The 20,039-nt window shown below is 45.3% G+C and overlaps 1 protein-coding gene across 6 annotated transcripts in view; it reads right to left on the reverse strand.

The window, feature by feature from the left end:
• Nucleotides 1-20,039, reverse strand: part of LOC311524055 (uncharacterized protein) — a 127,716-nt gene that overhangs the window by 54,967 nt on the left and 52,710 nt on the right. For 2 of the 6 annotated variants that reach the window (XM_084634798.1, XM_084634794.1), the window contains exons 8-9: nucleotides 14,298-14,417; nucleotides 3,037-3,915 (exon numbers count right to left, since the gene is read on the reverse strand). In XM_084634798.1, coding sequence (XP_084490924.1) covers nucleotides 14,321-14,417 — 97 coding nt within the window. In that variant the 3' untranslated portion in view covers nucleotides 3,037-3,915; nucleotides 14,298-14,320. Of the gene's footprint in view, nucleotides 1-3,036; nucleotides 3,916-14,297; nucleotides 14,418-20,039 lie in introns of those variants that run through there. The other 4 variants (XM_084634796.1, XM_084634797.1, XR_014712474.1 and 1 more) reach the window with 3 other exon arrangements.

The raw sequence follows: 20,039 nt of genomic DNA on the forward strand, positions 1-20,039 counted from the left end.
ATGAGGCAAGCGATGTTGTTTTTCCACAATTTCTGCCTGTGCACGTTGGCAGAAGCATCCTATGTATAGGTCCAGACTGTCGTTTCGACTCTCAGGAGGAGGCCATGTGGAGTTCTTCTTCTTGTGCTGTTGGTGGGAGGGTATCTGTGTATCAGTGTTCTGATCAGTGTTATCTTGAAAGTATTCTTTGAGTCAGGTGAAAGTGAGCTTCCAGATCACCACAGAACTGTATCATGTTTGTGGGGGTGGCAGGGCAGAAAGAGAGTCCTCAAGATAGGACAGACTCTTCTGCCGGGCTGAGTGTGTAGCTGGATAGATTGACGATATTGCTGGGTGAGTTAGGGGTACCACTGTTGTGATACAGATCAGGATACTGAGAAGGAGAAGGATCTGACATTATCAATCACTGAAGAATCTAGGTATGTACAGTATATGTTATGTCTACATTATATAGACACAGGCCTTTTCCTCACTGATAAAAAACTATTGAAAACAAGACAAGAGAAATTAAGTTTTAACAGTGAGGGAAAAGGCTCAAGAAAATGCCTCAAAAATTAAATCAGACAGCAGTGAGGCGGCATGTGAGCACCATGGTTCTGAGTGTAATTTTTATGGTTCTACCTTGTTGCTCCATATATGTGTAACAGTGGCAAAAGTGGAAGTCTGTATAAAAAACAATGGCAGATTTTCTGCCTATAAACTTGCTTTCAAAAAGGAATTCATAAGTATTTCAAGTACTATTTATAATGCTTTTCACTACTCTCAATGTTTTGTGTGCATTCAATTTTTCTTTACTAATAGACTATGACTTACTATGCAGTGGAAAGGGACTAATAAAAGATTTCTTTTTAAATGCTCAGACTTTCATTAAGGGTTTTTCATGCAATAGCGTTGAAATTCCACTTGCAAAATGTGTTTTAAACAGTCCTGAAAAGATAGGAATGTGGGCTCTATTCCAAAAATTTGATTGGTATCAAGTGTTATCTAATAGGTACTGTGAGAATGTTGCCTAAGCATCTTCTCATACAGATAAAGTGTCACTTATGATTTCTTGAGTAATAAACATCATGCACATAAGGCTGTGACACTCTGATCCTCAACCCCCCTGTCAAGGTTCCTTCCCCACTCTGAACTCTAGGGTACAGATGTGGGGACCTGCATGAAAACCTCCTAAGCTTACTTTTACCATCTTAGGTTAAAACTTCCCCAAGGTACAAACTATTTTACCCTTTGTCCTTGGACTTCCACTGCCACCACCAAACGTTTAGCTAGGTTTATTCATTAGGAAAGTGTTGTTTGGAAACATCTTTCCCCCCAAAATCCTCCCAACCCTTGCACCCCACTTCCTGGGGAAGGTTTGGTAAAAATCCTGACCAATTTGCATAGGTGACCACAGACCCAAACCTTTGGGTCTTAAGAACAATGAAAAAGCATTCAGTTTCTGAAAAGAAGGATTTTAATAGAAGTAAATAGAAGTAAAGAAATCACCTCTGTAAAATCAGGATGGTAGATACCTTACAGGGTAATTAGATTCAAAACATAGAGAATCCCTCTAGGCAAAACCTTAAGTTACAAAAAAGACACACAGACAGGAATATTCATTCTATTCATCACAGCTATTTTCTCAGCCATTTAAAGAAATCATAATCTAACGCATATCTAGCTAGATTACTTACTAAATTCTAAGACTCCATTCCTGTTCTGTTCCCGCAAAAGCATCACACAGACAGACAGAGACCCTTTGTTTTTCTCCCTCCTCCCAGCTTTTGAAAGTATCTTGTCTCCTCATTGGTCATTTTGGTCAGGTGCCAGCGAGGTTATCCTAGCTTCTTAACCCTTTACAGGTGAAAGGATTTTTCCTCTGGCCAGGAGGGATTTTAAAGGTGTTTACCCTTTCCTTTATATTTATGACACCCCCTAATTAAGAATTCTCATATGATTGAGATTTTTTTGTACAAATGCTTACTTTTGCTTTTTAAAGGTTTTTCATGCCTGTTATCATCATGATACATAGATGTGTGTGTTATATGGGTTTATATATTTCAGATTCTTCAGAATTTCAGAAAACTGATTTTTCAAAAAAAACCTTGAATAGGAAAGAAACTCCCTGTAATAAACATAAGTATGCCATATAAGGCAGGTAAGAAGAGGGTTTCCATATACATATTCTGTTGATTTCTGAACATATTAAACAGTGTCTGCAAACACCCCTGCTTGTGCTTTTTTTTAAATTCACATTCTTGTGCAGTTATATTTCTTATCCTGAGTTACTATGATTTTACTTTGTTAAAATGTTACAGGTGATCTCATTATTTCAAATGAAATGTGATTTCCATGGATCAAATAGTGCCAGACTTTGTAAGCCAGAAATACTTGGAACTTATGCACATAGCTCAAATGTATTTATTTAGCCCTTGCAAAAAGAAAAGGAGTACTTGTGGCACCTTAGAGACTAACCAATTTATTTGAGCATAAGCATATTTAGCCCTTGTGATTGGCCGATGAATGATGCAGCATTGTGGAGTTTGTGGAGTTTGGCTTTCCCTGCTTATATGTCTGCAATTTTCATGTCATACCTACAACATAAACGCTGATTATTATAAGCATAGATATTTTATGTCTGTAATTTTGTGAATGTTAACAGTGTGTAAAGTTCTCTTCTGTGATCAATGCTTAGTGAAATCTTCTGAGGAAAAAATTGCAAAGGTCTGACATATAAGAGGAGCAACACATATCCTGAAGGAATGAATAAAGCAGGCAGACTTAACCTGAGTTGATTTGCTGCCAACTTTTCTTTGGAAGGTAAGCAATTCTTTTTCTCACATAATAAAGACACAGAACACAATGGAATCTTCAGCATATACATGATGATCCTGATCCCCCAACACTGGGATTATTTTAAGTGTTAAATTTACCTTCACTGGGACCAGGATTAGTTTTCTTCACATTTCCAAGAAAATCTCCTTTGCCTACATATGTAGGCAGTGTAACAATGTATTTCTCAGTTACATGACAAAAGAGTATGAACTATAAATATTACCAAAAAAGCGTAACATTTATCTTTATTTCTCAAGTACATTATCCACTGTATCCTACAAACAACAACAGTCCTTAAGCAATGACTTCTAGTTTATTTTATTTTTTTTAACATCTACTTAGAGTCATATACTGAACCCTTCCCTTCTCCCTCCCCCTTACCAAAGGCTGGACGACCCATTCTGTATTCAGATATCTTGTAAACGTGTATGCCTTATAATGAGTCTATGACTTTGAAAATATTTGATAATTGCTTAAGCATAACAGTTGATGTCATCACCACATCTCCATCTTCTCTGATTATCAGAGGGGACACTTTTCCATTCTGTGCTTTCCCATTCTGCCAAAGGAAGAAAGATTGTTGTTGTGCACACCATGAAACAAGCCCTATAATTCTTTGAACAGTACCATGACAGTCCACGGGGTGGACATCAAGGAATAATAAAAAATCCCACTCCCTGAGCTCCTTTGTGGGTGGGGGGCAAATTCGTCAACTTTCTGGCCAAGCCACTTGACACATCCTATCGTGTTCCAATTTAGGCAGGCTTGGATGCCATTTTGAGGCTAACCCAGTGAAAGACCAGTATGTCGCCAACAAAATGGGCAAAGTATGGAAAAATACAGAAAAGCATGGGAAAAAGAAAAGGGGGGATCTGGGCACATCATGCAGACCTTATGCAGGAACTGACAAACCTTAAAGAAATACAACGCCATTTTCTTCTATGCACCTGACAGATGTTGGTTTTACAGTACCGAAACCGTCAATCATGATGCACCAAGTGGAGCTAAAACTGGCCTGCTACATTGCCTGCCACTCAGCGGTTAGTTCCGTGAATCACCTCGGGGAACTTCTTGGATCAGCTTTCAAGAGCTGTTAGTCTGCATCACACAAAATGCACAGTGTTAATAAACAATCTTAGTGCTCCCTGCATGTTCTCTGACCTCATCAAAGACAGTTGTGAGTCTCAGTATTCACTGGTTATAGATGAGAGCACAGATGTTGCTGCAGTAAAGGAGCATTGCGCTACTTCAGCTCCTCCTTAAAGAAAATTGAGTCTACATTTTTGGGACTAGTCATTTTGGAAAGTGAAACAGCAGAAGCAATTGCTACAGCACTGATTCAGTTTCTTGACAGTGTTGGTCTGGATTTCAGCAAGTGTATTGAGATTGGGACTGATGGCTGTAACATCATGGTTGGGAAGGAAAATTCCATCTACATACATCTCCTCCAAAGGAATGAGAATCTTAGGCTGATCAAATGTGTATGTCACACAAACCAGGTGTGTGCCAGTAAAGCTGTAGAAACACTGTCATGCAATCTAGAGCTTTTAGCCTCCCATTCCTAAAGCTGTTTTTTTCACAGGCCTCTGAGACAGTGTGAATATGCAAAGATAAATCACAGTAACATGCCACTGAAGCTCGTTCAGCTATCAGCCACTAGATGGCTCTCCATTTATGACTGTCGTGTGCACATACTAGATCAGCGTTTTTCAACATTCAGGTTACGACTCAATACTCGGTCACTGCATGTAAGGCACTGGGTCGCTCTGGTCAACACCGCTGACTGGGAGGTTAAAAGTCCCGTTGTCGGTGCTGGCCAGCTAAGGCAGGCTAGTGCCTACCTGCTCCGATACCGTGCTGTGCCCCGTAAGCGGCCAGCAGCAGACCCAGCTTCTAGGCAGGGGGGCAACGAGGCTCCACGCACTGCTCCTGCCCTGAGCACCGGCTCTGCACTCTGAGGGTGGTGCCTGCGGGCAAGAGCTGTGCAGAGGTGCTTGCTTGCCTCCGCCTAGGAGCCGGACCTGGTGCTGGCAATTCTGGGGCACATCATGGTCTGTGGTGCCAGGACAGGTGGGAAGCCTGCCTCTGCACCCCAGCTGTGCCACTGACCAGGAGCCATGGGAGGTAAGTTTGCACCCCAACCCTGCAACCCAATCTCCTGCCCTAGCCCTGAGCCCCTCCCAAACCCAGAACCCCTTCCTGCACCCCACATCTCTCAGCCCCACCCCCACACCAGAGCCTGCATCCCCAGCCCAGAGCCCTGACCCCCGCTCACACCCCAACCCTCTGCCCCAGCCCCGAGTCCCCCACCCCCAATCTGAAGTCCTTCCTGCATCCCACACCCCTCATCCCCGGCCCCAGCCCAGAGCCCTGACCCCCTCCTGCACCCCAACCCCTTGCCCCAGCCCAGAGCCCCCTCCTACATCCTGAAACCCTCATTCCTGGCCCCGCCCCACAGCCCTTACCGCCGCACCCCAACCCTCTGCCCCAGCCCTGAGCCCCTCCCACACCTCAAACCCCGCATCCCCAGCTTTGTTGGGTCATGGGCATCAACAATTTTCTTCAGCTGGGTCCCCAGAAAAAAAGTTTGAAAACCACTGTACTAGATCATTGGGACAAGTTAAAGTTGCATTTTCAAGTGAACAAAGATGAACAATGCTATGATGCAGAAGTTCTGTATCAGATGTATTGTGACCCTGCTAATAAACTGTATTAACAGTTTCTAACACCAGTTCTGCAGAAATTTGCCAGAATCAACAAACTGTTCCAACTCGAATCTGGTGGTAATGCCTTCAAAATGCTGGATGCCTCCAGTCTTTCTTTCGTACTCTTACATCAAGAGTGTCACTTTCAGAAAGGATCACTTTAGCTGATGGTAAACTCCTTGAAGTCAATTTGTGTGACCCATGGAGCCACTTGCCACTGTGTGCTGTTAATTTTGGCATACTGTTTACTGTTGCTTTAGGAGATGCAAAGCTTGACAATGCTGTTGAAGCTAATAGATGCTGAGACTTCCTTCTTGAAGCTGCTAAACAAGTGCAGTCAAGATTTTCAGCAAATATTAATCTGTGGAAATCTAGGTCAGTGTTCAGTCCATCAGCTGTTCTCGCTCAGCTAATGACCATCTCCATGCTGAAAATTTTCAAAGGTTACTTGGGGGCCTTGGATGCACAGTATCAAGCCATCAACTTCCGGTAATGGAAGAGCATGGATGACAAAAATGCAGAGCAGTTCTGGGTGGAAGTATACAAATTTCAAGACAGTAGCGGTGAACGGTTCTTTAAAGAACTAGCCCACTTTCCCTACTCGCCATGCCTCTGAGTAATGCTGATGTGGAACAAGTGTTCTCTCAGATGAACAATGTGAAGTCCAAGCACTGGAAAAGGGTGGATCACCAGACTCTGAGCAGTTTACTGCATGTTTGCTATGGGTTAAGAAGACTGGGAATTTGTTGTAAGGATTTTGTCCTGCACAGAGAGAAGCTTCATTAGGGGAAAAAGAAAAGGAGTACTTGTGGCACCTTAGAGACTAACCAATTTATTTGAGTGTAAGCTTTCGTGAGCTACAGCTCACTTCCATCTGATGAAGTGAGCTGTAGCTCACGAAAGCTCATGCTCAAATAAATTGGTTAGTCTCTAAGGTGCCACAAGTACTCCTTTTCTTTTTGCGGATACAGACTAACACGGCTGCTACTCTGAAACCGTTCAGTAGGGGAATGTACCACACTGAGGCTACCGAGACCACGGAGAATGGGGAGAGCAAGGATGACCTTTTTTGTTCTAGTTCTAGTTTTTGCTGCACACAACATTTAGCTACATATTAAAAATATGAAAATAATACATTTGTGCGTACTTACATTATTACTAAAAAAATGGAATTTGTATCAACACCCCCACTCCACTCCCTGTGGAAAGGGCTGGGCTTGTTTTTGGCTTGCTTGAAAGGGGTTGGGCTTGTTCTGGGCTAATTTTGAAAGGCACTGCCATTTTTTATTCTCGTGAGACTTGGCAACGTTTCCTTTGAGTGCACCCATTGACATGTTGGCTTCAATGCACAATTCCCCCTTAATGCTGAGAGAAGCTGCCCGTGCCCAGGGGACATGGGGCCCCCAGGAGGCAGGGTCTGGGGCAGAGGGCTGCAGTGCAACCAGTTGATCGTTGGGACCCAGGAGCAACTGGGATGTGGCTCTGGGAGCGATGGCTGGGGTCACTCAGTCCCAGCAGCAGGAAGTCAATCTCATTCCCTGCAGTGTCTGTGGGATGCTGTGGGGATGCCATATTTCTTGCAAGATGCCCGAGTCCCGGGGGCTGCTGCTGGGGATCCTGAAGCCCTGGCTGCTGCCAGGAGTGGTGAGCAGTAACATTTCCGCTGCTTCAGTGCAGAGACCCCAGCCTGGCCAAGATGCCCCTTCCTGGGCCCCAGCCCCTGCTCCTTCAGAGGCCACTACTTGGACAAAAGGCAAGAGAGACCTTTCCATTCCCTCACCCCCGAGCGGTGCCCCCCTGGCTGCAGGGGGAGGGTTTGGCTGGCTTGGCCGGCTGCTCCCAGCTGAGCTGGTGGCAATTCCCTGCCCTGTGCCCAGGAAAGCTGCCGCCAGCTCCCATTCTTTGCAGGGCGTGTGAAGCCAGCCTGCACGAGCCACCCCACACACTAATCAACCCATGCACCCTCCACCACCAGTACACCATTTCACCTTTCCCCACTCATACACAAATACACCCTTCCCCCCTCCCCAACCTATCCACCTTCTCCACACATTGACCCATCCAACCGCCCCACACATTCACATATTTACCCAGCCCCACACATACACCCATAGACCCTCACCCACCTATCCACCTTCCCTCACTCATCCACCCATCCGCCAATCCAACTTCCCCACCCATCCACCCTCCCCCACACATCCATCCATCCATCCACCCATGCATCCTTCCACACCCATCCACTCCTCCATCAATTTACCCTCCCCAAGTCATACTACCATACACCCTCCCTCACCCACCCCACAATACACCTTCGCCCACCCATACAGCCATGGAGCCTCCTCCACCCATTACATTCATCCACCATTGCCATACATCCACCCATCCACCTATCCCCCACCATTCACCCTCCTCAATACACATACACCTTGCCCCAACCATCATCACCCACCCTCCCCCACATCCCAATACACATTCCTCACCAATCCTCCCAGCCCTATACACTCTTCCCCATGAATACACTTGCCCACACCCATACACCACCCCATACACCCTCCCTCATTATCCCATCAATCCCCATCAACACTCTTCACTCATCCTCCCATTCCCAATACACCCTTCCCCACCCAGCCACCCTGCTCCTTACACCATCCCTGATGTATGTACCTTCCCCTTCCACCCATCAATCCCCATACACCCTATCAAACCCATCCACTCTTCCACCTAGCCACCCTCTCCCACCATCCACCATATACCCATTGACCCAAAGATCCTCATCCACCCATGCACCAATATTCTCTCCCACAACCATACACCCTCCCCTACCCATACACACTCCCTCACCTATCCACATCTCCTCCCACCCACCCATCCACACCCATCCACTCATACACAATAAAGCCATCAAAATATACACCCTCCCCCACCCATCTACCAACCCACCAATCCATGCTCCCCCACCCATTGACCTATCCACCAACTCCCAACGCAACCATCCATCCACCCTTCCCCACCCATCCACTTAGTCACCTATGCATACTCCCCGCCCTTTCACCAAGCCACCCTCACCCAGCCATCCACACATCCACCAGCACCAATATGTACCCACCCATGCATGCTCTGCTACCCATCTACGCACCTTCCCCAGGCATACACCCATAACCCCTCCCCAACCCATCCACTCATCCGCATCCATCCACCCTCCCCACTGATCCCCCAAACCACCCTTCCCCATCAATCCATCCAACCACTCATCCGCAATCCCCGACCCTTACCCTCATACTCAGATTTTCCAGCAACTTTGTCATCCTAAACTATCAGTAGTGCTTGGTTGAAGTAAAGAATTTTGAAGAGAGATCACCCCTGAATAGTCAGGAGAGATTCCTAACTGATTTGCAATGTAGGTTCGCTGAGGACTTTTTGGCCCTCAATGGTTGCTTAGTTGCAATGAAGAACTTTCATGAACCAATATCCACTGAAATATCAGGAGAGCATCTTAATGCTTTGCAATAAAGATTGAGAGCATTTCAAATGGGTGATCACCAGCGAAAGATTGCTTGGTTGCAATGAAGAACTTTCACGACAGACATCATCTGAATTGTCAGGAGAGATTCCTAATTGCTTTGCAATGAGTTCTCTTAGAACTTTGCTGCCCTGAAGGATCAGCAGGGATTTCTTTTTTGTTTTTAATGAAGAATTTTCACGAATCTATCATGTCTGTATTGTCAGGAGAGATGGCTAAATAATTTCCAATGATGAATATCTGAGAAATTTGTCCCCCTGACAATCAGGAGTGACTTGTGGCTTGGTTATAATGAAGCATTTTCATGAACTGGTGGTGAAGGGATAAATGGAAATATGGCTGGATGGGTGGATGAGGGTGAATGGGTAAAAGTGGAGAAGGTGTATTGGTGGATGAGGGAAGCGGCCTTCATGTAACCCATGTATCAACATGGGTTGAAGTGAGCTGTAGCCCACGAAAGCTTATGCTCAAATAAATTTGTTAGTCTCTAAGGTGCCACAAGTCCTCCTTTTTTTATAACTCAGAAAGGGTATTGTGACATCAGTCAACAGAAAATGAGACTATTGGTTCTTGTCTCATCTCTTGCTGTAAAAGGCTGTTCCAGAGCTGAGCAATAGCATCAAAACTTTCAAAAGTAGCTTTTAATTTTGAGAGTCTGCATTTCTGGGTTCCCCTGTAAGATGTCTTGAGCCTTGTTTTCAGAAATGTGCAGCTGCATCCATCATTCCCATTGGAATTATGGATGTTTCATATTTTTGAAAAGCATGTCCAAGGTGGGTGTCTCAGATGAGGCTCAGAATTAGAAAATGTATCCTTCAGCTTCCCAACCCTTTCACCCTGTTCCTATTTGTCTCTCTTAAAAATGCTATGATCAAATGTATTCCATAATAGTGATGCTTTTATTAAGCTCCTTACGTTTGCATCCTAGGATGGGGAAATACACAGTATGTTGCAGGGAATAAATATATTTATTGCTGAAAATGTAGGAATATATTTCATATAACATCATAACAAAAGAGTGATAATTCATTTTATAAAAACTATACATAAAGTTATTTAAGTGTAAAAATACCAGTTCATGATACTGTTTATCATAACACGTATGGCCCAATTCTGCCTGGAGTCAATGAGATTACAGAGGCTGTAAATTAATGTAGGATTTGGCCCACTGCATTAATGAAGACACAATGATTATTCACAGAATAATCAAGATAAAACCTCCCCAGCTCTGGATAAAGCTGGCAGGACATACACTGACTTAACTGAAAACCAGAGTGGCAGCCGAGTTTGTTGCTGAAAGATCTATCAGAGCACCTTTTCTGGGGTGCTTTCATTTTTGGATGCTCAATCTGAGACAGTTTGGGCCCAATTTTCAGAGGTACTGAGCTTCCCATAGCTTCATATGAGTTCCTTTGGAGTTGTAGGTGCTCAGCACCTTTGAAGGTGTCTCAAGATGCTCCTCTCCTCGCACCCCCCCAAATTAGAGAACATTCTTGGTATTTTTGGCCTGTATGTCCAAAGAGGTTCTGATAAATAACAGCTGTTTCATCTCAGGTCATTGTCTGTCATGAGAACAAAATTCTTTATAAAATATTCTCAAGTGTTTGTATTAGAAATGGGCCAAAACCAGCCAAAAATGTGGAGTAAGTTTGGATCCAGATCTGAATTTTGTTACAGGGTTCTAAAGCTGCCTGGATTTAACATCCTCTTCCTCCCCAAGTCTGGATCCTGCTCTGACTTTTGCAGTTTGGGTCCAGCTCTAGCTTGGCTAGCCTACTTTATTTACACTTTTGGCTCTGCACTTGGGCAGCAATACTGGCGGTATCCTGAGAGATCCTGTCCTCCAGAGAGTTCTAACCCGGTTCTGTAGAACCAATAGGTTCCTGATAGCCCAGATGAGCAGAGGAAATTCACTTAAGGTTTTGGAGAGTTATTCAAACTCTGAATCTTTTGAAGTTTGCCTGTTAGTTTCTGAGAGTGTCCTAAGGTTCCGGATATATGTGAAGTTAAGGCTTTAGTCAGCAGTAACTTGAGTCTGTGGACTTTGTTAGCTAAACAGCTCAGCTGTCTCATTCCAATTTAACAGACAGAATTCCCTTCCCCCAATAGGCAAAGGCTAGTTTTCACTCCATGTGGGTGAGTCCTTGGATTCTGAGCTTGTAGCAAAAAAAAAAGAAGAAGAAGAAGAAGTGGGCTTATGGCACATGCACAGAGATGCTGCTGTAGTCATGACTTCAGTGGGACCTTTTTAACCATGGTCTGTGTCCTCTGAATCTGTTAAAGATGGGCAATGGATGAGTGGCAACAGTGCAGCCTCCAAACAGCTGGGCATAGCTTTAAAGCTATCTAGTAGATAACAGAGGGCAGGCCTATAGATCTGAGCTGGAAAAAGAACTACCCTGGCTTGTAATAGAGACTTAAAACTTTCCTTTCCATCCCCAATCTCCCTATTATTTTAACTTTCCCAGCAGAGGGAGCCCCAATCCAGCACTTGATCCACAGCCATAGGTTTAAGTTCATCTGGCTTTTTTTCCTCTTAAATCCTATGGCACATGGTGATGGACAGGTAGCCAAACAGCAGAACAGGAGCCTTCACCCAACGTTGCCATAAACTTTAAAAACAGGAGCCTGCGTTTTGCTCCTAATAAAGTGGCCTGGCTTCCAAAGTCCTGAGTGCCCGGTGAAACCAAGGACCTGGGTGGGCAGCTCACTCAGCACTTTTAAAAATCAGGCCACTTATTAGGTGCTGAACGGCTGAAGGCCCCAGTATCCTGCAATAATCTCTGCATGGCTATAACCCTCTGTCTGCATGGGGACCCACTGAGCTCAGTGAAGCTACAGATGGGCAAAGGGGGACAACCACACAAGGCTGGGACCTAACCATGCACTTACAAATCCAGCTTTAGAAAATCTTGGCAGGTGGCTTTGATTGGCAGGGGGGAGGGATAGCTCAGTGGTTTGAGCATTGGCCTGCTAAACCCAGGGTTGTGAGTTCCCTCTTTGAGGGGGCCATTTAGGGATCTGAGCCAAAAATTGGGGATTGGTCCTGCTTTGAGCAGGGGGTTGGACTAGATGACCTCCTGAGGTCCCTTCAAACCCTGATATTCTATGACTTGGCCATTGCATGGGAGCTCAGTAAAACTCCCCAGCCAGGCACTGGTGGGTGGAGACATCTTCAAAATGTGCAGACTTGTTTGTAATACCCACAAGTGGAGATATCAAAAATCCCTTGAGTCTTGCACTGCTGCCCTCACCCAGCAATGTCTACTACATGTAGTCTTACAGTCTTTGTTTTTCATTAAGGCACTGGTGTTCCATTAGGGTCTAGCCTATTTCTGCTGAATAAAGCCCGGGAGATCAATAATACTTCATAAGCAGGAGGACTTAAGGTAGCTTGTTTATGAAATTGTATCAAACCTGCTTGGTTCTTATTGCTGAGATGGTAACTATATTCCTGGTATATAGCAGTATTTTAAGTTCATTTTTACATTCATGTCAAAAGTAAACTCTAGTACAGGTGAGCACCCCACCCTTCAGCAAATCTTTCTTTTACCTCTCCTCCCTCCCCACTGCCTTGATGTTGATCCTGCTGTAGAGCGTAGTATGCACAATGTAGCCTCATGGTTTTCAATTTCATGACCAGGAGCGCCCCAGCTCATTTATCTTTGAAACAAGAACGTAGGCTGTGGAATGAGGGAGGCACTCTTCTCCCTTACACAGTCAATTGCTTTTCCATCACAGACCTACCTAGAGGATGGGCTGAATCTGTTTCTATTCAGATTTGATTATGGGATGCTCTCAAGTGCTGAGGGATGGGGTGGATTCTCCATCACTTGGAATCTTTCAAGCAAGACTGGATGTCACTCTAAAATATATGCTCTAGATCAATGGCAAGTTAGTGCATTTAATGCAAGGATTGCTGGGTGAGTATCTCAGGCCTGAGTTGTACAGGAGGGCAGACAATATGATCAGAATGTACATAGAATCATAGAAGATTAGGGTTGGAAGAGACCTCAGGAGGTCATCTACTCCAACCCCCTGCTCAAAGCAGGACCAACCCCAACTAAATCATCCCAGCAAGGGCTTTGTCAAGCCGGGCCTTAAAAACCTCTAAGGATGGAGATTCCACCACCTTCCCAGGTAACCCGTTCCAGTGCTTCACTACCCTCCTAGTGAAATACTGTTTCCTAATATCCAACCTAGACCTCCCCCACTGCAACTTGAGACCATTGCTCCTTGTTCTGTCATCTGCCACCACTGAGAACAGCCAAGCTCCATCTTCTTTGGAACTCCCCTTCAGGTAGTTGAAGGCTGCTCTCAAATTCCCCCTCACTCTTCTCTTCTGCAGACTAAATAAGTAAAGTTCCCTCAGCCTCTCCTCATAAGTCATGTGTCCCAGCACCCTAATCATTTTTGTTGCCCTCTGCTGGACTCTCTCCAATTTGTCCACATTCTTTCGGTAGTGGGGGGCCCAAAATTGGACACAATACTCCAGATTTGGCCTCATCAGTACCAAATAGAGGGGAATAATCACTTCCCTTAATCTCCTGGCAAAGCTCCTACTAATGCAGCCCAGTATGCCATTAGCCTTCTTGGCAACAAGGGCACACTGTTGACTCATATCCAGCTTCTTGTCCACTGTAATTCCCAGGTCCTGTTCTTCAGAACTGCCGCTTAGCCAGTTGGTCCCCAGCCTGTAGCAGTGCATGGGATTCTTCTGTCCTAAGTGCAGGACTCTGCACTTGTCCTTGTTGAACCTCATCAGATTTCTTTTAGCCCAGTCCTCCAATTTGTCTAGGTCGCTCTGGACCCTATCCCTATCCTCCAGCAAATCTACCACTCCTCACAGCTTAGTGTCATCTGCAAACTTGCTGAAGTGCAATCCATCCCATCATCCAGATCATTAATGAAGATGTTGAACAAAACCATCCCTAGGACCGATTCCTGGGGCACTCCTCTTGATACCGGCTGCCAACTAGACATTGAGGCGTTGATCACTACCTGTTGTTTCTTTCTGGCCTTAAAAATCTAGGTAGTTTTACCCCAAATTAGTCTTCATTTTAAAACAAATATACATGGGCCAGATCCTCAGCTCTTGTAAATGACAGTAGTTCTGTGGGCTTAGTTACTGGGGCTACTTACAGCAATCAGACCTTACCCAAGTCTTTGCCCATGGAAACATAGCTTGGTAATGGGATGCAAAATCATTTCTCTGCTGGAGGAAGGAAAAACCTCCTCCCTGATAAGTCTTTTACCTTGGTCCATTGGATTCAGATGCTCAGAAAGACCAGATTTTTTCATTCTTTGTGCTTTGTCCCAGAACAATCATGGAGTTCCTCTCCGTCTTCCTCTGATCCGAAGTCATAACATCTGGCCTAAACCAATGGGAAAATGCTATCAATGTTTATAGGACTCAGAACACAGGTTGTGTTTTTGCACATATTTCACTGGGCCTGCATGCACACATCTGAGCTGCATCCAGATCTGTTATTTTCTCCAGCTCCAGCCTAAATTTCCAAAACACATGCCATCAAAATATTTGTGGCAGCATCCAAAAATGGAGGCTATAAAACATTTTTGCTTGGCAGTGAGTCCCAGCATAACAAACAGGCTGGCACACATACTATCTGCAGGAAAATATGCAGTATGTCCCCACATGGGGGGTGGGGAATGACAGGCAGAAAATATCAAATCAACCCTATTACTGGGAAGTTTCACCTTTAAAAATCCAGTTCTTTTGGTGGGCAGAAAAATGCTGTTTGGATGAGTCTTGGCTTCAGATTTTTGATGTGTGTACAGCCTGATTGAAGGGCCCATTGAAGTCATCATAAAGATTCCCTTTGATTTTGATGGGCTTTGGATCAGACACAGTGGGCTGGTGAAAGATCGAAGCTGAGCCAGCTGAAATTTTTTGAACTTTTTTTAAAGCCTTTTTGGAAATTGAAAATGTTCATGAAATTTTTTGACATAAATATGACTTTTTAACTCAAAATAATTATCAAAGTGGTTATAGACATTTTTTGTTACCCAAAGCCACCATTTTGGTACAATTTTGCTTTAAAATGATGAACAGTTATGTAAAATGAATCATAGAATCATAGAATATCAGGGTTGGAAAGGACCCCAGAAGGTCATCTAGTCCAACCCCCTGCTCAAAGCAGGACTAATTCCCAGTTAAATCATCCCAGCCAGGGCTTTGTCAAGCCTGACCTTAAAAACCTCTAAGGAAGGAGATTCTACCACCTCCCTAGGTAACGCATTCCAGTGTTTCACCACCCTCTTAGTGAAAAAGTTTTTCCTAATATCCAATCTAAACCTCCCCCACTGCAACTTGAGACCATTACTCCTCGTTCTGTCATCTGCTACCATTGAGAACAGTCTAGAGCCATCCTCTTTGGAACCCCCTTTCAGGTAGTTGAAAGCAGCTATCAAATCCCCCCTCATTCTTCTCTTCTGCAGGCTAAACAATCCCAGCTCCCTCAGCCTCTCCTCATAAGTCATGTGTTCCAGACCCCTAATCATTTTTGTTGCCCTTCGCTGGACTCTCTCCAATTTATCCACATCCTTCTTGTAGTGTGGGGCCCAAAACTGGACACAATACTCCAGATGAGGCCTCACCAATGTCGAATAGAGGGGAACGATCATGTCCCTCGAGCTGCTCGCTATGCCCCTACTTATACATCCCAAAATGCCATTGGCCTTCTTGGCAACAAGGGCACACTGCTGACTCATATCCAGCTTCTCGTCCACTGTCACCCCTAGGTCCTTTTCCGCAGAACTGCTGCCTAGCCATTCGGTCCCTAGTCTGTAGCTGTGCATTGGGTTCTTCCATCCTAAGTGCAGGACCCTGCACTTATCCTTATTGAACCTCATCAGATTTCTTTTGGCCCAATCCTCCAATTTGTCTAGGTCCTTCTGTATCCTATCCCTCCCCTCCAGCGTATCTACCACTCCTCCCAGTTTAGTATCATCCACAAATTTGCTGAGAGTGCAATCCATACCATCCTCCAGATCATTTATGAAGATATTGAACAAAACCGGCCCCAGGACCGACCCCTGGGGCACTCCACTTGACACCGGCTGCCAACTAGACATGGAGCCATTGATCACTACCCGTTGAGCCCGACAATCTAGCCAGCTTTCTACCCACCTTATAGTGCATTCATCCAGCCCATACTTCCTTAACTTGCTGACAAGAATACTGTGGGAGACAGTGTCAAAAGCTTTGCTAAAGTCAAGAAATAATACATCCACTGCTTTCCCTTCATCCACAGAACCAGTAATCTCATCATAAAAGGCGATTAGATTAGTCAGGCATGACCTTCCCTTGGTGAATCTATGCTGGCTGTTCCTGATCACTTTCCTCTCATGTAAGTGCTTCAGGATTGATTCTTTGAGGACCTGCTCCATGATTTTTCCAGGGACTGAGGTGAGGCTGACTGGCCTGTAGTTCCCAGGATCCTCCTTCTTCCCTTTTTTAAAGATTGACACTACATTAGCCTTTTTCCAGTCATCCGGGACTTCCCCGGTTCGCCATGAGTTTTCAAAGATAATGGCCAATGGCTCTGCAATCACAGCTGCCAATTCCTTCAGCACTCTCGGATGCAACTCGTCCGGCCCCATGGACTTGTGCATGTCCAGCTTTTCTAAATAGTCCCTAACCACCTCTATCTCCACAGAGGGCTGGCCATCTCTTCCCCATTTTGTGATGCCCAGTGCAGCAGTCTGGGAGCTGACCTTGTTAGTGAAAACAGTCACTCAATCAGTTTCAAACTCTTCAAAATGAAAGCAATGGAATCTCTTCCCAAATGTGGGTATTTTTAATGTAGTAACCAATTGCTGCTCTGGGGCATGGAGTGCTCTCAGGATATTCCTGTAGTACAGTCACGGGGTGTGCTCATGCAGACATCCCTGAGCTACTTTTAATCCTGCTATCTTGGGTCCTAGAGCAGAGAAGCTGTGGCAGCTTAAGCTGTATAAACCCACCCAACCCCCTGAAGTCACACAGCTAACCCATGCTGAAGTGCCTGCAGCCGCAGCTTCGCTGCTCCAATACTAAAGCTAGCTGAGGTATGTCTGCCTGAGCTCCAGTCATACTCTGTGACAGCAGCATAGACATACCCTCCCAGAACAGTACCACATGAGCAGCGCATAGATCCTGCTCTGCAGGCAAAAAGGTTCTGGCTCCAGGACTCTTTCTATCCTTGGGCTTTGTGTCAACACAGGCCCCAGTTAGAAGAATTGCTTTTGTGCTGTGGTCACCCATTTATTAGGAACTGAACTGATACCAGGCCCCGCAACAAATCCTATTGGCCACAGAACAGCTATCAAGTAGTAGCAACTTTCAGTTGCTATCAACCTGCGCTGAATTCAGACTGACATCCTAGCAATGAAAGAAGGCCTAACAACCCCCTGGACAGCTTACTCCTACCCAACTCCATTAATGCTACCTTTCTATACGTACATAGACAGAAAAATCAATAGTGAGTGGGGTCCCGTCCCTCCCCAAAACGTCACAGCTCAGATCCAGCTCTAGACAGGATTAGTGAGGAGTGCACCTCTAAAGGCTTGTGGGCTTGCTTCAGAAAAACTTGGATGCCCCTGAAAATAGCTAGGAGGATTCCATTGCTTTCAATTTTCATGGCTGCTTCTGGGCTCTAGCCCTGAGAGAAGCTGCTCTTGCTGTATTTGTAGCTCTCCCAGAATCAGGAAGTATTTGGCAATGCTGTGAGAGCCTATTCTGCCACTCTGCCTATCCTCAGTAGGCTAAGAAAGATCAGGATAGAAAGCAGTCGTGCTATGGAACCATACTTGCCCCTGGAGTGGGGGAAGAGGTTAGGGTGACCAGATGTCCTGATTTTGTCAGAACAATCCAGATATTCGGGGCTTTGTCTTATATAGGTGCCTATTACCTCCCACCCCCTGTCCCCATATTTCACACTTGCTGTCTGGTCACCCTAGAAGAGGTGACTATTCAGATCAAATCATAGACTACTCCTACGGGCTTTATGGTATTATATGGTGCTCAGATACCTTGGTGATGGGTGCAGTAAAAATACCAAGGCAGATTTCCAGTCCAGCTTTCCACGCCTAAGATTGGATTCTCCCCAAAATGTTGGAAGAAGCACCAATGTTTAGCTATTTGTCTGGAGCAAATATTTGATTGTGTGAAGTTCACACATTACTTTAGAACATCTTAAATCCAATAAACCAGCCAAAGAGAAAGGGATGAGGAAGGATCTCTCCTCTCAGGGGCCACCTGGGCTCGAATAAGTTGCTCTCCTTGACTGGATGGACCACTAAGTTATCCCTTCATTCCTTTGCTGAGGACCAGACCCAGGTCTGTGCACCACTTGAGTTCCCTAGTGACGGATAAGCTATGTGCACAGGGGGGAATTTCGCCCTATGTGAGTAAAGAATCAATATGAGAACTGCAAATTCAAAAATTAGTCTGTTTTGGACATTTTGAGGCACACCACATTGCTCGTGGCCATGGGAGCCCATCTCTTGCTATATTAAGCAAAGGGTTCCTTTTCTAATAGGAGAATTGACACGGTCTCCCACAGTATTCTTGTCAGCAAGGTAAGGAAGTATGGGCTGGATGAATGCACCATAAGGTGGGTAGAAAGTTGGCTAGATTGTCGGGCTCAACGGGTAGTGATCAATGGCTCCATGTCTAGTTTGCAGCCGGTGTCAAGTGGAGTGCCCCAGGGGTCGGTCCTGGGGCCGGTTTTGTTCAATATCTTCATAAATGATCTGGAGGATGGTGTGGATTGCACTCTCAGCAAATTTGTGGATGATACTAAACTGGGAGGAGTGGTAGATACGCTGGAGGGCAAGGATAGGATACAGAGGGACCTAGACAAATTGGAGGATTGGGCCAAAAGAAATCCGATGAGGTTCAGTAAGGATAAGTGCAGGGTCCTGCACTTAGGACGGAAGAACCCAATGCACAGCTACAGACTAGGGACTGAATGGCTAGGCAGCAGTTCTGCGGAAAAGGACCTAGGGGTGACAGTGGACAAGAAGCTGGATATGAGCCAGCAGTGTGCCCTTGTTGCCAAAAAGGCCAATGGCATTTTGGGATGTATCAGTAGGGGCATAGCGAGCAGATCGAGGGACGTGATCGTCCCCCTCTATTCGACATTGGTGAGGCCTCATCTGGAGTACTGTGTCCAGTTTTGGGCCCCACACTACAAGAAGGATGTGGATAAATTGGAGAGAGTCCAGCGAAGGGCAACAAAAATGATTAGGGGTCTGGAACACATGACTTATGAGGAGAGGCTGAGGGAACTGGGATTGTTTAGTCTGCAGAAGAGAAGAATGAGGGGGGATTTGATAGCTGCTTTCAACTACCTGAGAGGTGGTTCCAGAGAGGATGGTTCTAGACTATTCTCAGTGGTGGAAGAGGACAAGACAAGGCGTAATGGTCACAAGTTGCAGTGGGGGAGGTTCAGGTTGGATATTAGGAAAAACTTTTTCACTAGGAGGGTGGTGAAACACTGGAATGCGTTGCCTAGGGAGGTGGTGGAATCTCCTTCCTTAGAAGTTTTTAAGGTCAGGCTTGACAAAGCCCTGGCTGGGATGATTTAATTGGGTATGGGTCCTGCTTTTGAGCAGGGGGTTGGACTAGATGACCTCCTGAGGTCCCTTCCAACCCTGATATTCTATGATTCTATGATTCTATGAATTCTTCTGTGGATGTGAAAACACCTCAGAGCAGATCATACATCATAACCAGAATGGGTCCATGAAAGTGGATTTGCTTTGACCTAGGTGGAAAAACAAAAACAAAGTGACTTTCCCTATTTGCCTGAATAACTCAAGTGTGACTATGTGTAAAAAGCTACCAGTCTTCACTTCCCTGGGAGCTATCTGTTAGTAGAGGAAATTAAGGTCTAGCTCACTTCAGTTCAATATCACAGGGGACCTGACCCTATTTCAGATGCTGGGGAAGTTACGATAAGTGAAGATTAGATCATCACAGTTTCACATAT

This window comes from Lepidochelys olivacea (genome assembly GCF_965140295.1).
Source record: "Lepidochelys olivacea isolate rLepOli2 genome assembly, chromosome: 7".
Lineage (NCBI taxonomy): Eukaryota > Metazoa > Chordata > Testudines > Cheloniidae > Lepidochelys > Lepidochelys olivacea.